At 46.5% G+C, this 20421-nt stretch overlaps 2 protein-coding genes and 5 non-coding genes across 9 annotated transcripts; 1 reads left to right on the top strand and 6 right to left on the bottom strand.

Annotated features, from left to right (window-relative positions):
- The first annotated feature begins 4585 nt into the window (after positions 1–4585).
- On the top strand, positions 4586–9290 carry Idh3b (isocitrate dehydrogenase (NAD(+)) 3 non-catalytic subunit beta). 2 transcript variants are annotated; one of them, XM_045156208.1, is made up of 12 exons: positions 4586–4663; positions 4802–4879; positions 4996–5094; positions 5200–5320; positions 6918–6978; positions 7062–7194; positions 7279–7412; positions 7501–7603; positions 7694–7840; positions 8059–8153; positions 8281–8341; positions 9152–9290. In XM_045156208.1, the coding sequence occupies exons 1-12, from the start codon at positions 4628–4630 to the stop codon at positions 9230–9232; spliced, it is 1149 nt and encodes a 382-aa protein (XP_045012143.1). In that variant the 5' UTR covers positions 4586–4627; the 3' UTR covers positions 9233–9290. The 2 variants fall into 2 exon arrangements, with proteins under 2 accessions (XP_045012143.1, XP_045012142.1); XM_045156207.1 differs by having other exon boundaries at positions 4587–4663; positions 8860–9290.
- A 2-nt stretch (positions 9291–9292) lies between these two features.
- Nop56 (NOP56 ribonucleoprotein) lies at positions 9293–14091 on the bottom strand. Of its 2 annotated transcripts, none has more exons than XM_045156204.1 (12): positions 14024–14091; positions 13770–13859; positions 13346–13460; positions 12907–13068; positions 12580–12778; positions 12040–12227; positions 11809–11960; positions 11533–11633; positions 11041–11189; positions 10698–10819; positions 10372–10509; positions 9293–9744 (listed from the first exon to the last, which is right to left on the bottom strand). In XM_045156204.1, exons 1-12 carry the CDS (start codon positions 14024–14026, stop codon positions 9382–9384), a joined length of 1782 nt encoding a protein of 593 aa, XP_045012139.1. In that variant the 5' UTR covers positions 14027–14091; the 3' UTR covers positions 9293–9381. The 2 variants fall into 2 exon arrangements, with proteins under 2 accessions (XP_045012139.1, XP_045012140.1); XM_045156205.1 differs by having other exon boundaries at positions 9722–10232.
- LOC123463200 lies at positions 10580–10649 on the bottom strand. The gene has a single exon (XR_006638792.1). It is a non-coding gene; the product is annotated as a small nucleolar RNA SNORD57 (small nucleolar RNA).
- Positions 10904–10973, bottom strand: LOC123463201. Its single transcript, XR_006638793.1, has one exon. It is a non-coding gene; the product is annotated as a small nucleolar RNA SNORD56 (small nucleolar RNA).
- On the bottom strand, positions 11399–11484 carry LOC123463253. Its single transcript, XR_006638841.1, has one exon. It is a non-coding gene; the product is annotated as a small nucleolar RNA SNORD86 (small nucleolar RNA).
- Positions 12338–12473, bottom strand: LOC123463228. Its single transcript, XR_006638819.1, has one exon. It is a non-coding gene; the product is annotated as a small nucleolar RNA SNORA51 (small nucleolar RNA).
- On the bottom strand, positions 13144–13211 carry LOC123463258. Its single transcript, XR_006638845.1, has one exon. It is a non-coding gene; the product is annotated as a small nucleolar RNA SNORD110 (small nucleolar RNA).
- Positions 14092–20421: the final 6330 nt, after the last annotated feature.

Raw genomic sequence — 20421 nt, 5'->3', positions numbered from 1 at the left:
TTGGAATAAATCTAACCAAGGAAGTGAAGGATCTCTACAATGCAAATTTTAAAACACTCAAGCAAGAAATTGCAGAAGACACTAGGAAATGGAAAAACAACCTTTGTTCCTGGATCAGAAGAGTCAGTATTGTGAAAATAGCAATCTCACCAAAAGCAATCTACACATTTAATGCAGCCCCCATCAAAATTTCAGTGGCATTCTTCATGGAAATAGAAAAAACAATCCAAAAATTCATTTGGAATCACAAAAAACCTTGAATACCTAAAATAATACTGAACAACAAAAATAAAGCTGGTGGTATCACCATACCTGATTTTAACCTATACTACAGAGCCATAGTAACAAAAACAGCATGGTACTGGCACAAAAGCAGACATGTAGATCAATGGAACAGAATAGAGGACCCAGATGTAAGTCCAGGTAGCTATAGCCACCTGATATTTGATAAAAATGCCAAAAATACTCATTGTACAAAAGACAGCCTCCTCAGCAAATGGTACTTGGAAAACTGGATATTTATCTGTAGAAGGATGAAAATAGAAAACTCTCCATGCACAAGAATTAAGTCCAAATGGATTAAAGACCTTAACATTAGACCTGGAACTCTGAAACTGCTAGAGGAAAAAGTAGGGGAAACCCTTCAACATATTGGCCTTGGCAAAGACTTTCTGAATACAAGTCCAATTGCTCAGGCAATAAAACCACAGATTAGCCACTGGGACCTCATGAAATTACAAAGATTTTGTATGGCAAAGGACACTGTGAATAAAGCAACCTACAGAATGGGAAAAAATCTTTGCCAGCTATATATCTGATAGAGGATTAATATCTAGGATATACAAAGAATTCAAGCCGGGTGTGGTGGCGCATGCCTTTAATCCCAGCACTTGGGAGGCAGAGGTAGGAGGATTGCCATAAGTTCAAGGCCACCCTGAGATGACAGAGTTAATTCCAGGTCAGCCTGGACCAGAGTGAGACCCTACTTCGAAAAACAAACAAACAAACAAACAAAAAAAGAATTCAAAAAGTTAAATAATAAGAAATCAAACAAGCCAATTAAGAAATGGGCTATGGAACTAAATAGAGAGTTCTCAAAAGAAGAAATATAGATGGCATATAAGCATCTAGAGAAATGTTCTACATCCCTAGTCATCAGGGAAATGCTGATTAAATTACATTGAGATTTCATTTCACTTCTTTCAGATTGGCTACCATCATAAAAACTAGTGATAAATGCTGGCAAGGATGCGGAAAAAGAGGAACCCTTCTACACTGTTGGTGGGAATGCAATGTGGTCCAGCCATTGTGGAAATCAGTTCCTGACATAGCTAAAAATAGATCTCACATATGACCCAGCTTTAGCACTCCTAGGCATATATCCTAAGGACTCATGTCATTACCTTAGAGATACTTGCTCAACCATGTTTATTGCTGCTCAAATTACAATAGCTGGGAAATGGAACCAGCCTAGATATCCAACTGATGAGTTTCTAATGAAGATATGGCACATTTATACCATGGAGTTCTACTCAGCAGTAAAGAAAAATGAAGTTATGATATTTGCAGGAAAATGGATGGATCTGTAAAGGATTATACTAAGTGAGGTAACCCAGGCCCAGAAAGCCAAGCGTCACACGTTCTCTTTCATATGTGGATCCTAGCTTCAGATGATTGGACTTTTGTGTGAGTAGGAATAAAACTCAGTAGCAAAGGCCAGTAAACTGGAAAAGATGTATAAAGGGAAGAGAAAGGATGGGAGGGGGGCACTTAATAGGATGGTATTGTATATATGTAAGTAGACTAATAGATTAATAGGGGTGAAAAAGCCCAAAGTGAGATCAGGGGAAGAGATTGAGTAAAGCAAAGGTGGAGGGAAGGCTAATCAAAATCTAAGAGGATATAAATAAGTCATATGGAAACCTACTTTTTTGGACAATGGAACACTCAGGAGCCATAGATTGTTGCTAGAAAATTTTCAGTCCCTGTGATGGAATACCTTCCAGTGAGTTGTTGGCCAGAGATGTACCTGATGCCCCCAAAACATTATAGGCCATTGCCGAGGCCCTTGGTTTCCCACCAGGAATAGATGACAATACCCTATTGCTGAAGACTCCACATACTTGGGCTGCAAAGTTATTGAGAAATCCTGCTGGAACTGAGCTGAAAACCTCCTCCATGAAGACCTACTTACAGAAAGCTGGAAGAAGCCATTCTGCATGCAGTTCAATGGGAGAGAGAGAAATCACCAGTGAAAATACTCAACAGTGGACACTGCAAGCCTTATATTTTGCCAGCCAGGCCAAATTTGCCAACAGGTGCAATAGTGGCACGCCTGTCATGTTGGAAACCAACTGCCCTCTAAATTGGACTGGAGGCTTGCTCAGTGGGAGGGACTACATCCCTGATACTGAAAACTTAAAACAGATGTAGTCATAAACCCAAGGGTGTAATGTCTGTTGCTGTCTGGCTATAAGTATATACTATGCTTATCAAACTGCCCAGTAAGCACTTCTCTTAATGTTCATACCCTTATATTAATGATACTCTCACTTTTTTTTTTTTTTGAGGTAGGGTCTCACTCTAGCCCAGGCTGACCTGGAATTCACTATGGAGTCTCAGGGTGGCCTCGAACTCATGGTGATCCTCCTACCTCTGCCTCCCGAGTCCTGGGATTAAAGGCATGCGCCACCACGCCCGGCTTACTCTCACTTTTGATAGAGAATCTTCCCCTAGAGTTGGTGGAAAGAATGTAAGGGCCAAAGGAAGGGTAGGACTCCTTACAATGTGCTCCCCTGGACGGACACAAAATGGCCTGGATATTCATGATCTCACAGTGCCTGACACTAGCACAAGACCATCATAATAGAAAGAAAAGATCATGACATCAAAATAAAGGGGAGACTGATTGAGATGGGGAGGGGATATGATGGAGAATGGAGTTTCACAGGGTAAAGTGGGGGGGGGGGGAGAGAAGGCATTACCAGGGGATATGTTCTGTAATCATGGAACTTGTTAATAATAGAAAAAAAAAAAAAAAAACCAAACAAAACAAGCTGGGTGTGTTGACACCTGTCTTTAATCCCAACACTCAGGAGGTAGAGGTAAGAGGATTGCTGTGAATCGAGGCCACCCTGAGTCTAGATAGTGAATTACAGGTCAGCCTGGGCTACAGTGAGACCCTACCTTGAAAAAGCAAAACAGAAAAAAAAAAAAAAAATTAAACAAAACAACAATAAAAAACACTAGGGGCTGGAGAGATGGCGCAGTGGTTAAAGTTGCTTGCAAAACCTGACAGCTTGTGTTCAACTCTCCAGTACCCACATAGTCAGATGCACGAAGTGGTCCATGCATCTTATGTTATATTGCTAATAGACCATGCACTCCATGCACACACACATTTTCTTTCTCTACTTGCAAATAAATAACATATAATATTTAAAAATATATTTGCTGGGACTGGAGGTGCATAGTGCAATAGTAAAGTGCACGCTTATCACACAGGTGGGGAAAGGGCTGTAACCCCTGAGATTTAGATTCAGAAAATCTCAGGTGGGATTAATAAACGTTTATTTCAAAGCAAGTACCCGGCCTACTTGGATAAGTGTTTTTCTAGTCATGTCTTCCTATGACATTTTGGCGTTAGGTATACCATTTGTAAACTTGGAATTTCAAAAATCAATCTGAAATCACCTTTTAGTCCTACCTGTGATTTTTTTAAAAATTTTTAAAAAATTTTTCATTTATTAGCCGGGCGTGGTGGCGCACGCCTTTAATCCCAGCACTCGGGAGGCAGAGGTAGGAGGATCGCCAAGAGTTCGAGGCCACCCTGAGACTCCATAGTGAATTCCAGGTCAGTCTGGGCTAGCGTGAGACCCTACCTCGAAAAACAAAACAAACAAAAAAAAAATTTCATTTATTTATTTGAGAGCAACAGACACAGAGAGAAAGGCAGATAGAGGGAGAGAGAGAGAATGGGCGTGCCAGGGCTTCCAGCCTCTGCAAACGAACTCCAGACGCATGCGACCCTTTGTGCATCTGGCTAACGTGGGACCTGGGGAACCGAGCCTCGAACCGGGGTCCTTAGGCTTCACAGGCAAGCGCTTAACCGCTAAGCTATCTCTCCAGCCCCCTACCTGTGATTTTAACTAATTTCTGGCACCAATTATTGGCCTTCCCTGGGTAGTTCAAACCTGGAGCACAGTCAGGGAAACAACAGTTTCCAGCAAAGAATAAGATGATACAGTTAAAACACCGATTAGACTTCATAAATAAAAGCAACGAGACTGAAGGAGTACAAAGCCACATCTTCCACGCAGGGTGTGGTGTTCATCTAATGCCTTTAGTGCCTGTCACTGAGCACTTGTTAAAATAATAGACATAAAAACATTTATACACAGATTCCTAAGAAACCTCAACCTCTTGTTAAGCGGAGGTCCTCCTGTGAGTCAATATTCTCCTTTATTGCCATGCGTTGGGGTTTCATCGTAGACAAAACGAGACAACTGAGAAGAAAGCCTTCGGGTAACAGAGGGCCGTGACCTCCACCCGCAGAGAAGGGCGAGGCTAAAAGCGGGCGGGCGGCCGGGCGCCTCGCGTCACTTCCGTTCCGACTCGAGCGCAGGACATGGCGGCGCGGAGCGGTGTCCGCTGGCTGACCCGGGTGAGGGCCCGGCACGCCGGGCAGAGGGCAGGCGGGCGCGCGGAGGCCTCGTCCCGGCGCTGGCGAAGCCGGGCGCGGTCGCCGCAGGGCTGGGGTCCGCTGTCAGGTCGGGGCTTAGGCCTGTCTTGCCGCTCGTAGGTGGTCGCCGCCCGCAGCCCCGGGGCATGGAGGGGTCTGAGTACCTCGGCGTCTGCCAGCGCCGCTTCCCAGAGCCAGGTACGCCGCAGCCCGGCTTCGGGCCCCCCGCCCGCGCCCCCCGCCCGCGCCCCCCGCCGGCCCCGCCCGCCCCTTCCTCACTGCTTGCTCCCGCCCTGCTCTGGCTCCGCTCGCAGGCCCAGGACGTGAGGGTGGAGGGCGCCTTTCCTGTGACCATGCTGCCGGGAGACGGCGTGGGCCCCGAGCTCATGCACGCCGTCAAGGAGGTGTTCAAGGTGACGGGTCTGCTGGGGGCCGGCCAGCCAGCAGGGGGATGGAGGAAGTCGAAGAGTCCTGACTGACCTTGATCCTGTGCTATTTTGGGGAACCTGCCCCTGCAGGCTGCCTCTGTCCCGGTGGAGTTCCAGGAGCACCACCTGAGCGAGGTGCAGAACATGGCCTCTGAGGAGAAGCTGGAGCAGGTGCTGAGTTCTATGAAGGAGAACAAAGTTGCCATCATTGGTATGCATGCTACCCTGCCCATACATAGGTCACTTAAAGGTAGTGTTCTTAAGCCTCTACAGTATCAGCTTCCCTGACCTTTTCTTTTTTTTTTTTCTTTTTCTTTTTGGGTTTTTCGAGGTAGGGTTTCACTGTAGCCCAGGCTGACCTGGAATTCACTATAGAGTCTCAGGGTGACCTCGAACTCAAGGCAATCCTCCTACTTCTGCCTCCCGAGTGCTGGGAATAAAGACATGTGCCACCACGCCCGGCTTCCCTGACCTTTTCGAGGGATTCTTGGGCATTTGTTCTTTCTCAGTAGGAACCCAATGGCCTATGCAGGAAAGTACCAAAGGTTCAGTGTCTGCCGAGGCTACGTTATGCATCATCACATCTTGAACCGTATTTCCAGAGCGCCAGTTCTGACTGTTGTCTTCTCTTGCGCTACTTTGTTCTCATTATTTATTTTTTTTGGCTTCCAGTCCTGCCTCCCCTTCCGCCAGCCATCACCATAGTACATCTTTGATACTAATTTTGGACAGTTCTTTATAATTTTTTTGCTTTGGTTTCCATAAAACATATGTTCTGTGCTGTGATCACATGGGACTGTATTGGTTTCCAAATATGTGTACTGTCTTGAGTTATGCTATTTCCTCTGCCCAAAATGTTACTTAAAAAAATATTTATTTATTTATTTGAGGAGAGGATGGGTACGCCAAGGCCTCTAGCCATTGCAAACTAATGCCAAACGATTGTGCCACCTTGTGCATCCCTTTATGTGGAAATAGAACCTGGTTCCCGTTGCCTTCCTCGTGTGTTCCTCCCTTTTGTGTTCCTTGATTTGTAGACAGAATTCTCTAGCCTCTGCCTCTGACTTCTTATGCCCTTCCCTTCATTCCTTCTTTTCTCTAATAAAGATTTACCATTGGATTTAGTGCCCACCCTAATTAAGGACAATTTTCTGTCAAGATTTAATTCTAACTACTTTTGCAAAGAGCCTTATTCCAAATAAGATCACATTTACCTTATTGGGAGAGAGCATGGACAACATCATTTGGGGCCTCATTGTTCAACCTGCTCTACTCCCTTAACCAAAGGACTGACTGAAGTGCCACCCCCTCCTGCTATATCCTATTTTCTGTGCTCCTATGCACAAAGTCAATATCATTTCCATGCTGCTTTATGTCTTCTCTGTCCTATGTAATGTGTATGCACTGAAGACATGGATCAAGTGAGTCTTGATTGTTATTCCTATTGTCTTACATAGTTGATTTTCAGTAAGTACTGGCTGAGAAAGTATCAAATAAGTAGACACAGAAACATCTAAGAAGGTTATCAGTCCCCTAGCATTGTTTCTTGACCTGTTATTAAATTTAGACTCTTGATAAAAATGAAAAAAAAAAAAAGTATGGTGAGTAAAGCCAAAGCAGTAGACTAAATTTTTCTGATTTTAACTATCTTACTTTTTTTTTTGGTCTCAATAAAGGGTCACATTTGGTCAGAAGAGGAGATGGGAGTCTGGGTTGTATTATGTCCCTGGGGAGAGTGGACACTGGTCTCTGCTCCCTTGGGCTTATCATGTGCCTAACAACAGTTGCCCCATACTTTATTTCCACAGGAAAGATTCATACCCCAATGGAGTATAAGGGGGAACTAGCCTCCTATGACATGAGGCTGAGGTAAGTGGGTGGGTAATGGGTATGCTTGGCTCAGAGGGGTGCTGGGCACCAAGCACAGAGCTAATAGTTCTGTCCACCCTCAGGCGTAAGTTGGACTTATTTGCTAATGTAGTCCACGTGAAGTCCCTTCCTGGGTACAAGACTCGGCACAACAATCTAGACCTGGTGATCATTCGAGAGCAGACAGAAGGGGAATATAGCTCTCTGGAACATGAGGTGAGGCCCCAGAATCTGGGGAGGGCAAGGATAGAGGTGAGGGAGGAGTGGAGCTCAGGTATTTCTCTTTTCCTCTCCATCCAGAGTGCGAGAGGTGTAATTGAGTGCTTGAAGATTATCACTCGAACCAAGTCCCAGCGGATTGCAAAGTTTGCTTTTGACTATGCTACCAAGAAGGGGCGGAGCAAGGTCACAGCTGTCCACAAGGCCAACATCATGTGCGGCAGGGCTTTGTGTGGCATGGCTCCCAGAGAGGTAGCCCCTGCATTCTCTTGGCTAATCTTTTTCTTTTTGCCCTATGAATAGGAAACTTGGGGACGGGCTGTTCCTGCAGTGCTGTGAGGAAGTTGCTGAACTGTATCCCAAAATCAAATTTGAGACAATGATAATAGACAATTGCTGCATGCAGGTGAGGCCCTTTCTGTATCTTCATTCTCAGGGTGCAGTGGGAGGACAGGGAGTGGGAGTCACTTCTTTATGTCTACATCTTACTCCCTAGCTGGTACAGAATCCTTACCAATTCGATGTACTTGTGATGCCCAATCTATATGGGAACATTATTGACAATCTAGCTGCTGGCCTTGTTGGAGGAGCTGGTGTGGTCCCTGGTGAGAGCTATAGTTCAGAGTATGCAGTTTTTGAGACGGTGAGCAATACTTTCTTAGACATCTGTACACACTTTCTCTGACCTCAGGTCTGCTTTCATTCTTAACCTATCCTAGTGTCCCACCCCTCCTAGCTCTCTCCTTCCCCAACTCATACACGTCCTCAGTAACCTGGCTTGCCCTCCTCTGCCATGCTATTTCTGGACCTCAGCTTCTGCTTATCCTCTCAGTGACTGTGGCCTTGCTCCTCTTTCCACAGGGTGCCCGGCACCCATTTGCCCAGGCAGTGGGTAGGAATATAGCCAATCCCACAGCCATGCTGCTGTCGGCCTCTAACATGCTGCGGCACCTCAAGTAGGTCATGGAAGGCTGGAGGGGGGCGGGGCAGAGGCTTGGGTGTGTAAAGGGGGAGCACAGGTGGGAAAATCAAGGGGAAGGTGGTGTGGGTGGAGTCTCAACTTTTCACCATCCATGTTGACAGTCTTGAGTATCACTCCAGCATGATTGCAGATGCAGTGAAGAAGGTGATCAAAGTTGGCAAGGTGAGCTTAAGAAGGTGGCATCAGGGCTCATTGCTTTTCTGTGGGGAATCTTTAAGGGAGTTTTCTTTCCTCTAAGTATGTGCTCTGACCTCAGGGCTGTTCCCTTCTCTTGGCTGTTTCATCCTCTTGGTCTTCATCATCTTAGTTCCCTCTTTCCTGTACCACCCATTCATTTCCCCTTTCTTGGCTATCTGAATGCAGACCTTACAAATAGGCAGGGTGAGGTACTAGCTTCACCAAGCTTGTGATCCCTTCATCTCCATGCCTTCCCACGTGGTCTCATTTCCAAGGTAACCACATCCTTACTGATAGTGTCTCCCCATCCCACTGCCTGCTTAGCTTCCCATTCTGCCTGCACAAAGCTCTCAATACTCCTAGCTGTCCTTCCATTTTCACTGCATCGCCTCTTCTGACCATGTCCCTTTTCTTGGGTCCATTTCATATTTCATTGTTGCCTCATCCCAGCCTTCATGGGCTTTCTTTTCTTCCCCATGGCTGTTTTGCCACTGGTGGTGTAGGTGCGGACTCGAGACATGGGCGGTTACAGCACCACAACTGACTTCATCAAGTCTGTCATCGGCCACCTGCACCCCCATGGGGGCTAGAGCCCTTAACTCCCTCCAACTTCACAAGGACCATGCTTCCTACACATCCCTTCAGTACAGTGGACCAGGGAAGAAACAGTGGACCATAATTGCTTTCTGAGCAGAGGCTAGGTTGTCCTGGGTCTGGTTTCCTTAGGAAGCTGCTGGGCGGTGGGTGTTAGGGACAGGGCCCAGGCCACAGGATGATGACAATTTCCCCCCACAGGTTCGAACCTCTGATATGGGTGGCTACGCTACTTGCCATGACTTCACTGAAGCTGTCATTACAGCTCTACCCACCTCTTAAATCCTGCCCACCCAACATGTGTGTAAAAGTGTTTCAACAATAAATATGTGCCTCACCACGTTTTGTGAATTTGTTTTTATTGGGGTTAGGACATGGGATGTACAAGATAACCTTTGGGACATGCCCCTTACTCCCATGTAATGTCCAGTCTACTCCTGGGATGCTTTCTGTGACTTTTTCTTTTTTTTGGCGCTGCTCTTGCTGCCAGAAGCCTCTTCAGGCCCACTGCTAATCAGTTCCTCCGTGGAAGAGAATTTTCTCTTCTTGGAGACACACTTTTTGCCTGTGTCTTCTGGTTCATTTACCATTTCCTCCTTAGACGACTTTTTCCTCTTGGGAAGACTGGTGCTGCCACTAGCCTCCTCCTCAGGGTCACTAACCAACTCCTCCTTGGAAAAAGCTTTCTTTTTCTTGGGCTTAGGAAGAACGACAGGTGAATCTTCCATTCCATTTTCCTGAGGAACCTCCTGGGGCTTTTGTTTCTTTTTCTTTTTAGGTTTTTCACATGTCTCCTAAAGGGGATCAGGGTTAGAACAGTGTTAATCAGGGTGTGTACATCCACACTCCCCATGAGAATCAGGTAGAAGAACAGACTGTCCAGTGCTTCTGGAGTGACTAATTGTTATGAGTACAGCCTGGTAATCTACTCAAAGCTGCTCCTAATAGGAGCAAGAGACTTTGCCTCACTAAGCAACCTATAGAAAAACCACTTTTTCCTATATCGGAGGAGACATGAATGGAATCACTAATGAGATGAAAACCCTTGGACGGGCAGTTCTGCACTGTCATTCTGGAGACCTCCCTGCCCCCATCCCCATTGGGAGACAGACACTATATCCCCTTTGACTCCGAGAACAAGGAGAGCAGGAATTCACACTACCCCCGGTTGAGGACTCCTGGGAGGTAGCCGAGGACCGAGCACACTTGCCCAGGGAATGGGCATGTGCTACAAACAGCTCTCTGGGCTCTTGATCAAGTTCTCTCAGCACCTATCTTGTTCCTATAGAATCAAGAGGTAGTTTTAGATGTTTTGGTCCAAAAAGCCCAAGTTCCAGGTAATGGCTTGACACAGCACAATCCTTTGTTCTGTTGAAGAATCCTACAAGCCAGGATCTTTCTCAGAGGGCTGACTTACTGACCTCACACTCTTCTGGTGTACTACTGTTGTTTTCTGAAGATGCCAGGGCCAGTGCAGCCAGCCGCTTTTTTTCCTTCTTTAAGCGCTTCTTCTCCTGTTTCTCCAGTTTCCTGGTGATCTCAGCAGCCGCTTCCTCTGCCTGGCAAAATAAAAGTGCTGAAAAGTCTGGGAGACCCTTGCCTGGCCACAGGCACATTTCTACTTTTGTTGGATCAGGCTCATTAAATCAGTTTTCTTGCCTTCATTCCAAAGTCAGGCCAAGCCAGCTCATCACCTCCAAAGTGTAACTATGGATCTCAGCTACCCAGCAAAGCACACATAACTGACCTGAACCACTGCTTCCTTCATGACATCTAGATTCTTCCGTGGAATCTCTCCAGTCTCATAGAATGATAGCCGCTCCTCAACTTGTTCCCGAAGCTTCTCCCCAAATACACTTGTGGGCACCTCTAGATGTGTGTAAGCAAAGTCTGTTGTGACCCCAAAGGGACAAATCCAGAACTACTCTACTCCCACATTTTCTACCCTCAGCTTCACTCAGACCCAAAGTATCAACACTCAGTAAATGAACTCTGTTGACGAAAAATATCACCATCATGGTTGAAGCTAAGGTATAGAGCCTTTACTTCTGCCCTTCCCCTTTCTCAACTGCCAACACTCCCATCCATACCAGAGAAGCAATCAATTCGTGATGCAATACTGCATTTGTTTGCCAGGTATCGAGAGATGCGTCCTTTGTTCTTGGCGGCTGCTCGGCCGATGAAGGTGGAGTGGAAAATGAGTCCATATTTTGGTGTGTTACCCCTTGTCTTCAGGGCTCTATGAGAATATTTTATTAACAGTTTAAAGCTAGACGTTTCAATCCTTAGCCAACATACCCCCAAATCACCCATTCCAGCCTCAGGCTGGACTTAGTTTTCTAACCCAACACATGCCAACCCGCATCTCCCAAAGGCAGAAGAGGGAAGGCATCCAATGTCGCTGACCTGGAGACTTGGTCCCTTTTGGTCCCTTTGCTGGGCCCTAGGAATCACTCAGACACCAGGACTGGCCATCACCCCCATAGCAGATGCCTGTATAGGTCAGGGAGTCCTGGTCAGCCATCACTGTGATCCCCAAACAAGTAGTGGCACCTGATATGGGCAGGTGCCCTCACTGGTACCTGAACAGGGCCTTTTCAGCCCCAAGGATCTGTACTGTGGATGCTGGGTACTTGGCCAGGTTGGTGAGGCTGCCAGCATGTGCAATGAGACGCGCACCTACCTGGAGAGAGATCCATGGAACAAGTCAGGTAAGTGAGTCTGACCTGCTAGTTCACAATCCTGAACCCCCCCCAACCTCATACAACTGAAACTAGACATGATGGGCCAGAAGTACAACAGTGTAGAACACTAACATTTTTAATATATTCCCCCTTTTTGTGTTCCCCATGACGCACCGCTTCCCCAATTAGGGCTGACAGGCTGGGGGCTACTTGGCTCATCTTGGAGCGCAGGTAAGTGTGTAGGCTCTGGCGGTACTCTGATAAAGACACCACACGACTGGAGAAGCTCTCGATGTTAATCAAGTCGATAGCAGATATGTCCATGCCTAGGAAACACCTAGTGTGAACAAATGAATCAGATACAGAGTCCCATACCTCAGGCAGGATGCTGGGCTCTGCACTGACCCATGGAGGACCGCGAGGCATCCAGAATGGCCTTAGCCTTGGCCCCATCCATTGTTAGCTCCTCCAGCTTCTCCAACTTCTCCTCATTTAACTCCTTGCGGTTTCCAATGAACTGGGCAAGGCGGCAGTATGTGGCATTGTCATTGATGATCTTTACCAGTTCTGGAAAATGATACCCATACCACTCCCTGCAAAGAGGCATAGTCAATAATCATCAGCTGGCCCAATTCCAGGTATCAAACAATGAAGCCTGCTTTACTCTGGAGAAAAATGGGAACAATTCAGATTCAAGTCAATTCCATGTCTCCCCATTCACAATACAGACCAGGCACAGTGGCTCAGGCTGGGGTGTACTTGGGGTTAGGTTTCCTTTGCCTCCTCTTTCTATACAGTCAGTATAAGAACACACAGCCTGTGGTAAGCAGTAGGAGGCTTGGCTCATCTGTACACAAACTGCCAGGCCTTACCCCAGGACATAATAAATAATTGAGTAAACTTTAAGCCTGGAGTCTGCTGTCATAAATGGCCCCTGCACCTTACCTGACACGCATAGAGAAGGTATTGATGTCTTTATCCAGCTGGTCCAGGAGGCTGATGGACTGGATGATCATGTTATCCACCCGGTTCACATTAAACTTAACTTTAGCACGGGAATAGCTGTGTCCAAGCCCTAGCTGGGCTTTACAAGCAGATACATCAGTTAGGCCCTTCACAAGATTATGGAAGTGCAGACGAACTCCTAAGAGGAAGGAGGACTGTGAGCAAGGAAGGGCTGAGCAAGTTCCTGCCTGCATGGACACCAAGCAAGCAAGACCTCAGAAGTTTCTGAAACCCCCAATGAGTCACAAATGGGTGGAATTAGCTTACCTCGAAGGATCTCAGCTATTACACCTCCAGTCTGACAGTTGTACCCTAACTCCTCTTGTATAGCAGCACCAATCTTGGGGTCCCCAACTCCCAGGAGTACTTTTTTCTTTTTAGACGGCAAATATGTTTCCAGGAGCAAGCGAAGGTCCTCATGAACAACACCTTGGGACAAAGAGCACCCCCACTAAGCATACTGAAGGGTGCTTCATGTGAGGGAGAATCCCACCCTCTCAGGCACTGCTCAGAGACATGGAGACATCAGTGATTAGTCAGGGGATTGACAGATTTACAAGTCATCACTGCAAAGCCTGGTTCAACCATCGGAGGAACTGGACTCAAGTCCAATAGCACAAATGTGAAATACGTAATTAAGCACTGTGAAGACAATCGTCTCCAGTACTGCTCAGCAAAGGTATGGACAGAAATGACATCAACTCACCTTCGGACACAGCATTGGCATTTTCCAAGGCAACCTGGGATGAGGAAAACGGACAAAAGGCCACGAGACGAACGATGTTGTGAAATTTGCCCAGGTTGAGCACACACTCCTCTACCTGTGGGAAGAAAGTCGCATGGCTTACTTCTTCCGATCTAACCTCTGTAGGGTCGTTATCAGTGGCAGAGTTAACTTATGGATGTCTGGGCCTCACAGCCCGTGCCCTTCTTTACTGTAGGAATTAAGCCTACGAGGCCTATTTTCTAACCTTTTCCAGAATTTCTAGTCATGAATAAAACCCCCAGGGCCAGAGTGTTCACCGGCCCCCAGCCCCCCTCCGGCCGGCCACGTGGGAACACGCAGTGCATGCCGGGCTTGGCGGCCCCAAAGGCTGGACCGCGGGAGGGCGAGCCACAGACCCACCTACCTGCGGCAGCAGCAGGCTGATCTCCTCCACTTCCTTGAGCGCCAGCAGTGCGTAGCCGACCGCATGTTCGAACAGCACGTGCAGCAGAACCTGGAACCAGAGTCAGCGTGCCGCCCTGAGCTAGGGCCCGAAGTTCGCTGGTCCCGCTCCCAGAACCAACTCCGGCCAGAACCAATGGTTTGGATTGAACCCGAACCCGAACACGGACCACACCAAGGCCTTCGTGAGCCTACCAACCCACAACCACTCCTCACCATGGCGCCTGCTCCTTCCTCCGCTCGCAATGCGGCTTGCAGGCTCCGGCGCGCCGAACCAGGCTTCAGAGGCCACGCCTCCTTCCGGTCTACCAATCAGAGGCCAGGGACGGTACCATTCTCGGGCCTTCGGAGGGGTCCTCTGGCTTGGTATCACCCGGAAGGAGGGCGGGGTGGTGGCGAGCGGGAGCGAGCTGGCCTGTGGCAGGCTCTGCGCCTGCGCGGGAGGGTGTGGTTGAAGGGGGCGCGCGGGTTCAGGCGGCTGAGAAGGCCGCCGAAGGGCCAGTTTGGAAAGGTGCATCTTCCGGTCTGGTGCTGTTGTCACGTACGTGGTGGGCCCTAGGGCCCAGAGAACTCGCCGAGACCCGGTGTTCTTCGGGACTATCCCTTACAGAGGCGTTGCTGAGCGGGCCAGACCCCTTCTCACGGCTGGATGCCGTTTCTTCCCCTGCGGAGCACCGTGTAGAAACCCCGAACCCAGTGGGCGCATCTTAAGAACTATTCTCCAGCCAGGCGTGGTGGCGCACGCCTTTAATCCCAGCACTCGGGTGGCAGAGGTAGGAGGATCACAGGGAGTTCGAGGCCACCCTGAGACTACAATTCCAGGTCAGCCTGAGCTGCTATGAAACCCATCCTCCAAAAAAACAAAGCAACAACAACAAAAAAACAAAAATTGCATTCCCTCTTCGGACACGAGCGGAGTTTAGGCACCCTGGCACTGAGTGCAGAAAACATGGCTTCGCGCGTCTTCCGGCTTTTCAATTTTATTAGTTTTCAAAAAAAAAAAGTGGTGGTGACGGGCAGTCTCCTAGGAAAGAATGACGATCTTGGGCTCTTCAGGGTAGTTTCTTTGCTTGATTCAGAGGACCCGGTTTTTATAGTGGGGCCACGTGTTGCTCTCTGGCTGGAAAGGCTCTGGATTCTTCACAGCCGGTGGCTCCAAATGAATGAGTGGAGCTGCTGCGCCGGCCTCGGGGCCGCCTTAGGCGCTCTCTTTGGCTTTAAAGAAAAAGTCATAACCAGAGCCTGATTATCCTTGAGTAGTATATGCCTTGGTAAACTAAAGTAATTCTAAGAGGATTTAAGTATAAACCACATTTATAAATTTAGTCATTTATTTATTTTTTGAGGTAGGGACTCACTCTAGCTCAGGGTGACCTGGAACTCACTCTGTAGTCCCAGGCTGGCCTCAGACTCGGCAATCCGCAGCCTCTACTTTTGTCTCCAGAGTGCTGGGATTAAAGGCACGTGCCACCACACTGGGCGGCTTTATTTTCTTAAAACAACGCAGTTATTTGACAATCCAAATATATAACTTGCTGCTTTTCAATTTAAAACCCTCTGTAAGCCCCTAGCTACCTCAGCCTCCTGAGTGTTGGGATTATAGGTATTAGTCAGAGTTTTTATAAATCTTGTCTATTAAACCAGAATTATAGTAGGTTAATCTTAAAAGTCTGACTGGACATAGTAAATTCCAGGTCAGCCTGAGCTAGAGTGAGACTCTACCTAAAAAAAAAAAAAAACATCTGGGCTAGAGAGATGGTTAAGGCACGTGTCTGCAAAGCCAAAGGATCCAGGTTCGATTCCCTAGTACCCACGTAGCCAGATGCACAAGGTGGCATGTACATCTGGAGTTTGTTTGTAGTGGCTGGAAGCCTGGCATGCCCATTCGTGCTCTCTTTCCCTCTCTCAAATAAATTAAAATTAAGAAATCTGACTGGAGCTGGGCGTGGTGGTGCATGCCTTTAATCCCAGCACTTGGGAGGTAGAGGTAAGAAGATCCCGGTGAGTTCGAGGCCACCCTGAGACTCCGTAGTGAATTCCAGGCCAGCCTGAGCTAGAGTGAAACCCTACCTTAAAAAACAAAAAATCTGACTGGGCTATAGATAGGGCTTAGAAGTTAAAGGCACTTGCTTACAAAGCTTTAGGCCTGGTTTGATTCCCCAGTACCCATGTAAAGTCAGATACACAAAGTAGTGCATATGACTGGAGTTCATATGCAGTTGCACTGGGATCTGGTGTGCCCATTCTCCCTCCCTCTCTCTCTCTCTCTCTCTACTTGCAAATAATTTTTTTTTTAAAAAGTCTGACAATCTCAGTATTACTTACAGACATTTTTAAACCGTTTGCACATTTTGGTTTCTAATACCAAGCCTGAATTAGTCACTGCATTTCATATTTACAATGCAAGTACAAAAATAATCTACTAAATATTTTTAGTGTGTAAGCATTTAAAATTTTTTCTTTCCTCTTTTAAAAAAGATTTATTTTATTTTTTAATTTTTTTCCTTTTCACAATTTTTATTTATTTATTAGAGAGAGAGAATGGGCACACCAGGGCCACTAGCCGCTGCAAGTGAACTCCAGACTCATGTGCCACCATGTGCATCTGGCTGTGGGACCTGGAGAATTGAACCTGGGTCCTCAGGCTTTGCAGGCATATGCTTTAACTGCTAAGCCATCTCTTCAGCCTGCCCCCACATTTTTTTTTTAACTTTTTAAAAGATTTATTTTTCTTTTCTTTTTTGTTTTTTTGAGGTAGAGTCTCACTCTAGCCCAGGCTGACCTGGAATTCACTATGTGGTTTCAGGGTGGCCTGAAGCTCACAGCGATCTTCCTACCTCTGCTTTCCAACTGGTGTGCACCACCACACCCACTTAGCATTTCAAATATTTAATATACAAGATTAAATGGATGTTCGAGAATGTAATGGAAAATATTAATTAACTTTGACTTTATTAGATCCTAAATTAATCCTTAGTCCTAACTTTTCTTGGGGCTGCAGGTGCTTTACCAGTAAGGAAGTGGCTTTCAAGTGAGAAGTCAGACTCCATTAGTAATTGCAGTATTAATGTGGTCATTCCAGGTCATTATTAATAGGATCAAAGAGAATAGGGGGTTCTGGGGAAGATGGCCAGAGGATAAAGTGCTCCAGAGCTGGAGTAACCAAGCTTGATTCCCTAGAGCCACTTAAAAAGCCGGAAGCTGTGGAGGACTTCTGTAATCCCAGTATGCTGACGATGAGACTGGAAGCCAAACAGGAGAATTTCCCAGACGTTCTTGACATGATGAGCACAGCAAAGAACAACAGAGGGAGAAACTTGCCTCAAACAAGGTGAACATGTGCGGGACTCATGTGTTTTAGTGTGCCTGCATGTTTACTACAGTCCCACAAGGTCAAACATAGGGTCTCCCTTGTGTCATATTGGTGCTGAACATATTTGGTTTTCAGATGAGGTATACTTGTACCCTGGTGCTCTTTTGGTCATCTCATTGGGTTCAGTACAGGACTTCTGGAGAATAGGTCAGCAAATTAAGACCCATGGGCCAAATCTGGTCTGTGGCTTGCTTTTTTTTTTTTTTTTTTTTTTTTGGTTTTTCGAGGTAGGGTCTCACTCTGGTCCAGGCTGACCTGGAATTAACTCTGTAGTCTCAGGGTAGCCTTGAACTCATGGCGATCCTCCTACCTCTGCTTCCCAAGTGCTGGGATTAAAGGCGTGCGCCACCACGCCCGGCTTTGTGGCTTGCTTTGTAGACTTCAAGAATAATTATTTTTAAGCCAGGCGTGGTGGTGCACGGCTTTTAATTCCACACTTGGGAGGCAGAGGTAGGAGGATCACTGTGAGTTCGAGGCCACCCTGAAAACATAGAGTGAGTGAATTCCAGGTTAGCATGGGTTAGAGTGAGACCCTACCTTGAAAAAATCAAAAATAATAATAATTATTTATATTTTTTGCGATGGGGGTTTCATGTAATTCAGGCTGGCCTTCAACTATCTCCATATCCTAGATGCTGAGATTACAAGTGTACCACCATGCCCAACATTTATTTTATTAGAATCTCACTTTGTTGCCCAAGCTAGCCTTAAACTCCCCATGGCCTCCCAAATATCACAGGACTATAGGCACAGGGCATCGTGCCTGGTGATTTTCACATTTTTAGAAGATGTAAGAAAAGATGATGAGGGCCAGGTTTGGGGGCATATACCTTTAATCCCAACACTAGGGAGGCAGGGTTAGGAGGATTGTTGTGAGTTTGAGGCCACCCTGACACCCTGAGACTAGACTATAATGAGAGCCTACCTCAAAAAACAAAACAAAACAAACAAACAAACAAACAGAAAAAAGGGCTGGAGAGATGGCTTAGTGGTTAAGGTGTTTGCCTGTGAAGCCTAAGGATTCATGTTTGACTCCAGGTCCTACGTAAGATCGATGCACAATGACACCAGTACACAAGGTTGCACATGAGCACAAGGGGGCACATGTGCCTGGAGTTTGATTGCAGTGACTGAGGCCCTGGCATGCCAAGTCTCTCTCTTGCCCTCTAGCATTAAAAAATGGTGAGGGAGCTGGGCATGGTGGCACACGCCTTTAATCCCAGCACTCAGGAGGCAGAGGTAGGAGGATCACCATGAGTTCAAGGCTACCCTGAAACTACATAGTGAATTTCAGGTCAGTCTGCACTAGAGTGAGACCCTACCTTAAAACAACAACAACAAAAATGATGAGGGTCTGGAGAGATGGCTTAGCGGTTAAGGCATTGCTTGCAAAGCCAAAAGACCCAGGTTCAATTCCCCAGGATCCACATAAGCTAGATGCACAAGGGGCACATGCATCTGGAGTTTGTTTGCAGTGGCCAGAGGCCCTGGTGCACCCATTCTTTCTGATCTTCTATCTCTCGTTGCTTGCAAATAAATAATTTAAAAATTGATGAGAATGAACATGCAGCAAAGACTATGTGGTTCACAAAATCCAAAATGTTTATTTACTCTCTGACCCTTTACTGATCAAATTTGTGGTCCCTGTTCGGCAGGCTAGTTCTGTGTGATGGTGAAGTGGTGGGTGGAATGGAGAAACCAAGAAAGAAACAACAGTTCACGTACAGAAATGAAAAACATTGAAACTGAGAGGATATGTAAATGATTTATTAACAAATTAGCAGAGAGTATTAGTGAAGTGGATGTAATAAGCAAATAATTGAACCAGAATACAGCAGAGATAAGGAAATAGACATAGAATGTAAAATGAAAGGATCTAACATTTGCTTTGGAACCCCAGAAATCAGGAAGGAAAAAAAGGAGAAATAATATTGAGGTCATAATGAAGGCAGTTTCCTAAGAACTATGAAGTATGAATCTAAAGTTGTAGTAATTTTATTCCTCAAATAAAAGAAAATCTACACTTGTACCCATTATAATGAAACAGCAAAACACCAGAACTAAAGAGCATATTGATAGCAGCTGTGGTGGGTTTTTTTCTTTTTCTTTTTTTTTGTTTTCTAAGGTAGGGTCTCACTCTAGCTCAGGCTGACCTGGAAATCACTAGATAGTCACAGGGTGGCCTCAAACTCTCAGAGATCCTCCTACCTCTGCCTCCTGAGTGCTGGGATTAAAGTTGTGCACCACCACACCTGGCTGTTTTTTTTTTTTTTTTCTGGGGGGGGGGTTTCAAGGCAGGGTGTTGCTCTAGCCCAAGCTGACTTGGAATTAGTCTCAGGCTGGCCTCAAACTTGCAGTGATCCTTTTGCCTCAGCCTTCCTAGTGCTGGGACTAAAGGTGTGCATCACCATGACCACCAGTTTTTTTTTTTTTTTTTTTTTTTTTTTAAGGTAGGGTCTCACTCTGGCCCAGGCTGACCTGGAAATCACTATGCAGTCTCAGGATGGCCTGGAACTCACAGTGATCCTCCTACCCCTGCCTCCTGAGTGCTGAGATTAAAGGTGTGCGCCTCCATGCCCAGGTTTCAGTGTAAAATGCCCCACACAGCCTCAAGCATGATTAAGTCTCCTACTTGGACCGCAGCTGGTGTAGGCTTTGGGAAGTGGAGCATTGCTGGAGGAGATGTGTTGCTAGGCACGCTTTGGGGTTAATTGGTTCAGAGCTAGCTAGCTGCCTGTTTTCCATTCTTCCTCCACTGTAATGAAGTTTCCCTGGGAAACTCTAAACCTGAAAGATGCACATTCTGCCCAGGTGTTTTGTCCCAGTAACAAGATTACTGCTATAATAGTGTATTTAAAGTTACTGATTCTGGGGTTGGAGAGATGGCTTAGTGGTTAAGGCAGTTGCCTGTGAAGCCTAAGGACCTAAGTTTGATTCTCCAGGTCCCACATAAGCCAGATGCACATGGTGGTGCATGCATCTGGAGTTCATTTGCAGTTGGTAGAGGTCCTGGCATGCCCATTCTCACTCTCAATCTCTCTCTCGAATAAATAAAAAATAAATCAGAAAAAAAACAAATACTTTAAAGTCACTGATTCTGAAGCTGGGCCTGGTGGTGCAGGCCTATAATTCTAGCTAGATGGGTGGCTGCGGCAATGAACCACAAATTCAAGGCCTGCATGGACTACAGAGTGAGTTCAGGGCCAGCTTGGACAACTTCATGAGATGCTATGTCAAAATA

This window comes from Jaculus jaculus, chromosome 8 (genome assembly GCF_020740685.1).
Source record: "Jaculus jaculus isolate mJacJac1 chromosome 8, mJacJac1.mat.Y.cur, whole genome shotgun sequence".
In the NCBI taxonomy this organism is placed as follows: domain Eukaryota; kingdom Metazoa; phylum Chordata; class Mammalia; order Rodentia; family Dipodidae; genus Jaculus; species Jaculus jaculus.
This window is presented reverse-complemented; position numbering and strand designations above follow the sequence as displayed.

Excerpts from the sequence above, each read along its gene's own strand:
- Idh3b (XM_045156207.1), top strand. The coding sequence starts at position 4,628 with ATGGCGGCGCGGAGCGGTGTCCGCTGGCTGACCCGG. Across the intron at positions 4,880-4,995 it reads GCGCCGCTTCCCAGAGCCAG|GCCCAGGACGTGAGGGTGGA; the intron begins GTACGCCGCAGC and ends CTCCGCTCGCAG. Across the intron at positions 6,979-7,061 it reads TCCTATGACATGAGGCTGAG|GCGTAAGTTGGACTTATTTG; the intron begins GTAAGTGGGTGG and ends GTCCACCCTCAG.
- Nop56 (XM_045156204.1), bottom strand. Across the intron at positions 13,461-13,769 it reads TCAGCCTGCTGCTGCCGCAG|GTAGAGGAGTGTGTGCTCAA; the intron begins GTAGGTGGGTCT and ends TTCTTCCCACAG. Across the intron at positions 11,961-12,039 it reads TGCCTCGCGGTCCTCCATGG|GCATGGACATATCTGCTATC; the intron begins GTCAGTGCAGAG and ends GGTGTTTCCTAG.